This window comes from Trichechus manatus, unplaced genomic scaffold, assembly GCF_000243295.1.
Source record: "Trichechus manatus latirostris isolate Lorelei unplaced genomic scaffold, TriManLat1.0 scaffold00009, whole genome shotgun sequence".
NCBI classification, from domain to species: Eukaryota; Metazoa; Chordata; class Mammalia; order Sirenia; family Trichechidae; genus Trichechus; species Trichechus manatus.
Genome location: NW_004443945.1, coordinates 29,278,556 through 29,287,408, shown reverse-complemented (window position 1 = coordinate 29,287,408; position 8,853 = coordinate 29,278,556). Strand labels below are relative to the sequence as shown.

At 41.6% G+C, this 8,853-nt stretch overlaps 1 protein-coding gene across 1 annotated transcript in view; it reads left to right on the top strand.

The window, feature by feature from the left end:
• Positions 1-2,089: 2,089 nt before the first annotated feature.
• The window catches only part of RIPK2 (receptor interacting serine/threonine kinase 2), a 27,134-nt gene continuing 20,370 nt past the window's right edge, over positions 2,090-8,853 (top strand). Inside the window, exons 1-2 of the mRNA XM_023726095.1 lie at positions 2,090-2,267; positions 7,304-7,457. Of these exons, the coding sequence (XP_023581863.1) occupies positions 2,095-2,267; positions 7,304-7,457 (327 nt within the window). The 5' untranslated portion in view covers positions 2,090-2,094. The remainder of the gene's footprint in view (positions 2,268-7,303; positions 7,458-8,853) is intronic.

Below are 8,853 nucleotides of genomic sequence, written 5' to 3'. Positions count from 1 at the left end.
TTTTTTTGTTTTATTCTCTGTCATATCCCAAGTGCCTAGAGCAGTGCCTGACACATATAGGCACTCAAAACGTTATTTTTTGTGGAAAAATAGTTATGTTGATGAGGCAGAACTCAATCTATGTGTTTGATTTGTTTTTTTTTTTAATCTCTTTTTTTTTTTTTTTTCTGTTTTGGCTTATACTCTTGTTCTGTTGGGGTACATTCTCTAGTAGCTTTCTAAAATAAGGTTAATGGAAAGTAAATATTTGCACCCCTGCATATGTGCAAATATTTTTATTTTACCCTTATACTTGTTGGATAGTTTGCTGACTATAGAATTGAAAGTTTGAAGTTATTTTCCTTCAGAATTTTGAAGAAATTTCACTTGTTTTTTAGCTTACAAACATTATTCTCGATAAAGCCAAGGCCATGCTAATTCCCATTCCTTTATTCTTGTTTCTTTCCTCCAAAAACTTCGAGTCTTCTCTTTACTCTTAATGTCCTGACTTTCTTAATAATGCGCTTTAATGTAGGCCTTTGTTCAATTCACTGTGGATACCTGAGTGAATCGTTTAAACATGGAGACCCTTGTCCTTCAGTCCTGACATAATTTCCTGAATTATTATTTTGATCATTCCCTCCCTGCTGATTTTTTTGCTCTCTTTTTCTGGAACTCTTAGTTTGTGGGATGGATGGATAGATCAACGAGAAAGTTTTCCGAGTACTTTTAGGAGCAAAAAGCTTATTAAACAATAAAGCACGGCATATCAGACCATATCTTTAAAGCCAAACATTTTATTTTAAATCATCAAAATTTTCAACACAGTATTTCATTACAATTTCCCTTTGTGCACAAATACAGGAAGCGCTGGTTCTCTGTAGGAAGAAATCCTTTATTCAGGTTAGGCATTCCTTATTATTGCACTGGAATTCACCAAGTACCTAGTATGGACTTGGTATTGTATTTAACATTTGCACTCACAAAGTAATCACCTAAACAGAAAGGTGGGATTTTTGGTTTTGTTTCTGTCCTTAAGTGGAAAAATGGAAAAATGTTTGCAGTCCTTTTGAGTTGGCATTAAACACTGATTGCAATTCTCTTACAGCTATAAAAAAGAAATCTTTGCAGTCTTACCTGGAGTTAGACGGACTTTCTCGAGGTCATTTTCAATCCCGATATGTAATTATAGATATGGAGGAAGAGAAGGAAGAAAAGCAGATTCCTAAAAGAGGTGTATGTACCAGAGCTAAACACAGCAGAATGTATTTAAGTATACCCCACGCTCCCAAAGTGTCTGCAAGTGTAGGAAAACTGAGTCCACGTAGATAGGTGGATTTTTCCCCTTACTCGCCTCACTGGGCCCGTTTCGCGCACTTAGAACTCGGCGCACGCCGCAAAGCTCTCCCCGCGCAGGCGCAGAGTAGGGATCCGGGATCCTCGTCCCCACACCGCTACCTTTGGAGTTCAGCGAGTGCCCCCGACTGCACCCAGCGGAGACGGAGAATCCAGGGCCCGCTGAACCAATCAGACACCCGCCAACCGGCTGCGTAGAGGAACTTTCCGAAAAGGAAAACTTTTCCATATTCGGAGAAGGAAGAAGACAAAAGGAGCGCCACTGGCTCCCTTGCCCCTGCGCCCTAGCCCCGGCAGAGTCGGACAGACAGCGGGGGCCGCACGACGCTGGCAGAGGAGCGCACGGTTCTAGGACCTGAGCCTGCCCCAGAGGCCGCAGACCGGCCGTCCCTTGTGATCGCCGCTGACGTCACCTGAGAAGTTTAGGAAGGGGAGGAGCTTGGCGGCGGGGCGCGCCGAGGAGGGTCTAGTCTAGGAGAGGAAGCGCCTCCTCGCCGCGGCGCAGCAGACCAGACTCTAGTTTCCAGAAAAGTGTGCTGAGGCCCAGGAAAAAAAACCGGTACGGCAGGGTCCGACGGCGGCTGGCGTGGGCCGTCCGGGAATGGGCGGTCTCGTGACCTAGTGTCTGGGGGCAAGAAGGCCTCGCCGTCCTGCTCGCACCAGGGCGGACCCAAGCGCAGGCCTGGGAGCCGCGGGAGCGGAGGGAACACCCGGAACGGGCCGCCGGCCTGAGCGCCCGCCCCCCCCCCCCCCGCGACCATGAACGGGGAGGCCATCTGCAGCGCCCTGCCCACCATTCCGTACCACAAGCTCGCCGACCTGCGCTACCTGAGCCGCGGCGCCTCGGGCACCGTGTCGTCGGCCCGCCACTCGGACTGGCGTGTTCAGGTGGCCGTGAAGCACCTGCACATCCACACCCCGCTGCTCGACAGGTAGGGCGCCTAATTCGGCTGCACCCCATCCCATGACATCTGCCCCTGGCAGGCGCACAGTAGAACCCAATCGGCAGTGACCACCTGGGGTTGGCCCTACCCCTCGTCACTTCTGGGCTAGCCCTTCAAAGCTGGGGGCTGGCAGGGTGGGAAAACCCAGCTTCTCTCGAGGTGCACAGTTGGAAATCGTGCGCTCATCTCCTCTCCGCTGCCTTTTCTCTGCGTCCCGCCCTTCCTCCCTCCTACTCTCCTAGACGTCCTCCGTACACCAGAAACCTGCCATCACAGCCTAACTCTAAATGCCCAATTTATTGAAATTGATGTGTTTATATAGTGGATTTGTTTTTCTCTTGTTTGTTTTTTTTTTTAAAGTGGGCTCTAGGGCTGCGCTGTCCAATAGGTAGTTATTAGCCACAGGTGGCTATTGATCTGTCCTATAGGGCTATGAGTCAGAATCGACTCGATGGCAAGGGGTTAGTTTGGGTTTTTTTGTTGTTGTTTTGTTTTAACATTAGTTTCTCTTTCCAGAGAAACATAGTAACCTTACTGTCAACCTGTGACTGTGTATTAGTCAGTGGGTCTAGTCACTAGACCTGTGTTCTGTCCTCCCCAGAGGGATTTAACTAGTCCCTGCATTCCGTTCTCACTGGGTTAGCATTCAGGATTGCAACATTATATTCTCCTCCCCCTGTATCTAACGTGAAAATGCTGCATGCCTGATTGACCAGAAGTTGTTAGTATCCAATATCAGATACCTTCCTCAACTTCAGCCCTGCCAGTGTTACCGCGCTTTCATCTGCCGGTGGCTTTTCTTTGCTGTCTCTGAACTACCGGGCTTGAATGGACTAGATCTCTCAGTAGATTTGAGACAGTTTTGGAGATTGTTCCCCCCTTTTTGTATACTGTAGTGCACGTCCAGTGATGTACAGAGTGTGGTGTCTGTTTACACTAAGCCTTGAATTCTGTGGGGCAAGTGCTGGGCAAGTGGGTGTAGTCAATTTGAAGGGTGGTGGTTGGTCCGAGGGTGGATATATTCTATGCAGATGTTATGTGGAACTCTAGCACTGATGGACCCATTAAATATTTTAAAGCAAATCAATCCTTCTTCTGTTTTGGGTACTGCTTCTCAAGATTTTAGTTAATCTAAAATCTTGTGCCATTTGAGGGGCCAAGGAGTGAAGAAAGAGTTCCCTTTCCATACTCATTATACAATTTTTATAATCCAAAGTTTTTTACGAAATTGGGTAGAAAACGAATTCTGTCTTCTAAGAAGACGTAAGGAACCCTGGTAATACAGTGGTTAAGTACTTGACTGCTAAGTGAAAAGTTGTTGGTTCAAATACACCCAGCACCTCTGCAGGAGAACGACCTGGCAATCTGCTTCTATAAAGATTACAGCCAGAAAGACTCTATGGGACAGTTCTGCTCTGTCACACAGGGTAACTATAAGTCAGAATCTACTCGACAGCACCCAACAATAACAGGAAACCGTAAAAAGTAGTGAAACACTTTTAGCCCACTCTGGCATTACAGTATTACTTTCTTTTCTGTCACTTATTATCTAAAATCTTAACATCAATAGTGTTTATGTAGTCTGGGCATAGGGCTAGGCCATGCCGTTGACTCACAGTGTGTGCATTTCCTCACTTGTAAAGTAGGATTAGTAAATACATGTACTTCTTGGGCTCTGGCATAGATAATGTTTGCATTGTTCTTTGGGATCACCTCAAAAAATTTATATCGATGTTACATGTTCTTACTTTTGTAATTGGTGAGTCATTCTCCATAACCTGCCTTCTACCCAATGAGGAGACCTTCCTGAACAATCTTCCCACACAGTATGAGTACCAAACAAACTGCTGTTGAGTCAATTACAACTCATGGCAACCCTATGTTGTCAGAGTAGAATTTTGTTCCATGGAGTTGTCAATGGCTGATTTTTCAGAAATAGATCTCCAGACCTTTGTTCTGAGGCACTTCTAGATGGACTCAAACTTCCAACTTTTTGGTTAGCAGCCTAGCGTGTCAACCATTTGTACCACCTACAAACTCTACATTATGAGTGGAGCCCTGGTGGCATAGTGATTAAGAGCTCAGCTGTTAACCAAAAGGCCAGCAGCTCGAATCCAGCAGCTACTCTTTGGAAACTCTATGGGGCAGTTCTGCTCTGTCATATAGGGTCACTATGAGTAGATGAGTCCAGTTGGTTGTTCACATACCCTGTAGACAATATAACTGGTTTTTGACTGAAATTTTCAGTTGATTAATTTTGATGTCTGTAGAATCTGTATTTAAAATTTTTATTTTTTAACTATTTCTAACATCAATAGCAGTGTAAACCTATTTTTAAAATATTTTTGCTTTTTCTGTTTTCTCACTTAATCTTTCCAAAATTTGATTTCAAGAACTTTTAGCAGGTGGGTGGAAAGAACAAAGTAGAAAGAACACAGGCTTTGGAGTCCTGTGACTGAAATTCAAATCTGACTCCACTTACTGTGGATGTGGTCGTTAGGAAATTATTAATTTATCTGCGCCTCAGTGCCATCATATGTAAAGTGGGGATAAAGATAACTTTGGAAGGTTGTTGTAAGGATGGTAGTGCACATAAAGTGTCAGGCACATCATAGGGTCACAATAAAAGAAAACCAAACCCATTGCCACAGAGTCTATTCCAACTCATTGTGGCTCTATAGGACAGAATAGAACTGCCACATTTAAGGTTTCCAAGGCTATAAATCTTTACAGAAGCAGATTATCACATCTTTCTCCTTTGGAGCAGCTGGTGAGTTCAAACTGCCAACCCCTTGGTTAGCAGCTGAGTGCTTAACCACTGCTCCACCAAGGCTCTTTAGGATCACAATAGATGGAAGAATACTTCCTACTCTTAATTGGAGGAGCAGAGAGTATGTTTAAGTCTTACTGAGACTTCAACAGCATGCCTTCTATAGTTCGTTCTCAGTATCCAGTAATCTTTTAGTCCATTCCTTGTGTCTCCCTACAGAGGTGCTGCGCAATAAATGTCTTGTTCACTTACATTTCTTGAGGCAAATATAGAACTGTTTCAAGTTAGAGAATGTAAGTTTAATTAAGTGGGTCTCAAAAACTGATATAATTCGTTTCCTCACAGTTGGGGTATTAAGTGACTAATGGACAGAAGATTGAGAGAAGAAGCTTTTCTATGTATTCCCTCTTACAACTCTTCAGTTTTGAAACATAAGTATATTACCCGTAGGGCAGTTCTGCACTGTCTTTTAGGGGTGCTATGAGTCAGAATCGACTCGATGGCAATCGACAAATTCAAAAATTAAACGATTCAGCTTTTTTGTTTCGTTTTCCTCTGTGACGTGTTTTTAAAGCAGGCTTCGTAATGTGGTCTGGAATGTCTGTTGCTATTCTTATTTCAACAGCCATTCGTCCAGAGGTTGGGAGGTTTAAGTGCCAACTAATTAATCCTTGTCACTTACCTCATAGGCCTCTCCTCAAGGTATTTCTGTTTCTCTTATTGCTGCCTCCATCTCCGAGTCACCCAGGGTGAAAACAGATGACATCTCCAATTCCCTCCCATTTTTTTTATTCCTCATTAGTTAGGCAGTCATTCACACTGGCCTGGGCCTTCTGTTCAGCTGTATTTTCCTTTCCGTTTCCACTGCTACATTTATAGTTTCACGCTGTCATTCCTTCACATCTTAACCTTTATTAAAATCACCTAACATGTGACTTTCACACTCCACCTCTTTCTGCTGACCCAACATCCTGTTGTCAAGTTAGTCATCCTAAAAGATGTCTTTCTGATGCCACTCCTCTGCTCAGAAACTTTCAGTGACAACTCAGTGACTCCCAAGTAAAGTGCAAACACCTTAGCCTGGCTTTAAGGCTCAGATGTGGCCCTAGCCTACCATACCTTCACACCTTTTACTATGTTGCATATCCCTCTCTGTATTAAACAGTTCACTATTTTCCAAGCATAGCCTTCACTTTAACTTCCTTAAGTTCATTAAATACATATCTATGGACATCTACCATGTGCCAGGCATAGTTTCAGGTCAGGTCAAGGGGATACACAAGTGAAAAGAAAAGACAAGGTCCCTCCCTCGTGGAGGGCTCATTCATCTTGGCTGCCCTCTCTTCAGTGGTTGAAGTTCTATCCACCCTTAAGGTACAGCTCAGATCCCACTTCTCTGAAGACTGCAGTGATTTCCCTAGCCCAAAGGTTACTCTCTTTCTTCTGAGCTCCCATAATTCTCTATACTTTTATTTTTAAGTGCCAGTTACACCACATTCTGCCTTATATTTTAAGGTGTTTTTTTTTTTTTTCTTAAAAGATTTCTGGACAGCTTGAGGGTAGATATTATATCTTTTTATCTTTATATTCCCATTAATTCCAAGCACAGTATAATATTTGTTTTATATATGAATAAGCAAGTGAACCTGAGATCCAGAGTTACCCCAGGGATCTGTTATAAGCATTTAGCTGTTTTCAGTGGTCTTTTTTCTGAATTCTGATATATAATTTCTAAGCGTTATCGACCCTTATGCAGGTGTTATCATCTGGTCATTTAAGTATACATTTACATTTTTTAATATTCAGGATATTTGGGAAATTTTTAAATGATATGCAACAATAAATGTAATATAATATCCTAATCAAATCTGGTCATTTAATTACAGCATGAACTTAATAGGTTAATTAGTTCAAGAACCAATCACTCTAGCATAGATAGGCTTTATAAACTTACTCTAACACTGTGTTCTTTCCCTTTCCTGGGAAGAATATAATAATAATAACCTGTATATAGCACTTTTACCTGTCAGTGTGTTATAGAAGTTATTTTGGTCTCTAAACAGACCTGTGGAATATATAGGGTAGGTATTGTCCCTATTTTAAATATGATGAAACTAAGGGATGGAGAAATTGCATAACTTGTATGAGGTCAAATAGTTAATTAATGAAAACAATCCAGGCTTCATTAACCTTATGGGCATGATAATTGTGTATTTTTCATTGCTGAAAATAATTATGCATTTCTTTTCCTTAGTGAAAGAAATGATGTTTTAAGAGAAGCTGAAATTTTACACAAAGCCAGATTTAGTTACGTTCTTCCAATTTTGGGAATTTGCAATGAACCTGAATTTTTAGGAATAGTTACTGAGTACATGCCAAATGGATCATTAAATCAGCTCCTACATAGGGTAAGTATTATATGTTTTCAGTGGCTATAATTACCATTTCTGTTATTCAGGCTATATAATACTTTCGTTTTACATTGGATCATATTATTTGGGGACATATAGATAAATCAAAATAAGAATAATTATAAATAATCACAGTGGTAGTTTCACCTTGTAGGATTTTTGTGTTGTTAAAAACACTGTCGAGTCAGGCCCTGTGTTCTAAGAGACCTAAGTTTCTGTCCCTGGGGTTTATACTAAATTCCAGTATCCAGATACATATATACACAAGTAGGAACAGGAGAGAGAAGAAAGACAAAAGGTACACACTACACAATCTACTGTTAATTAAGCCAGATTTTATTGTATATTAAAGACAATTTAGGATTCAAATTAAATGTTACCTATACCTGTTCATAAAATTCTGAATTATCACGCCAAATAAATCTGTCTTGAGTGCCAGATATGTTCATTTTTCCAACAACAGCCAGTGGAATGTGTCATTTACTCATTTTCTCAAGGTACCAGTTACTCTGGCTTCGATTGTGCATCATATCAGTAAACAAGTTGGGGGATCCTTGTCTACAAAATATGTGCATTTATATATTGTTTTCTCCTTGAGCTTCCATTATGAATATTATCTCCAGTCTGCAGTTCTTCTTGAAAAATCTTTTTTAAGTCCCTTGGTGCATTTTGTGAGGGTTGCTTTAGTTAAAACTAGGTAATGTAATCTGTAAAATTCAATTACTGGACACTCCAAAATTATAGTACATCACAGTACTTTGCAAGTGAATGAGGTCATAGTGGGCGCACTGTCAGCCACTCCTGGAGCAGCTTCCTCTTTGCTTCAGGACATCTCCCATTCTATTGATGGCGTGTGACCATCTGAAACAAGGACGGAGTAAAGTAACTAGTGCCAGGCTGTATGGTAAATAGTAATAATGCACAATTTCTTTCCTTTTTTTTTTTTTTTTTTAAATGAATACAGATAGAAATTCTATTGTTTTCCCATGCCCCAGTAAATACTGTGGCACCCCGATTTGGAGCCCACTGAAAGTTCTAGCGTCTCCTCCAAGGGGATTGCTAAATCCTGGAAGGAATCATAAAGTACAGTGTGAGCTTTCCTCTACCCTTGTGTCCAGGATCTAGAGCCTCCACATAACAGTACATGGCAGAGAGACCTGAGTACTCCTTTAAACTGCATAATTTTCAGAAAAGGTTACCTTTTCTACAGATTAAAAGATTCAGTTACCCAAGGGGAAGAAACTTTGTATATGCCAGAGGAAGTAATGTTCAACATTAGTATTTTCTATTCCTGTTGGTTTTCTGTAATTGTATTAAGAGTGGGATTTGTCATGAATCACCCCCACCCACACACCCACACACCCACTCACCCACTCACCCACTCACCCACTCC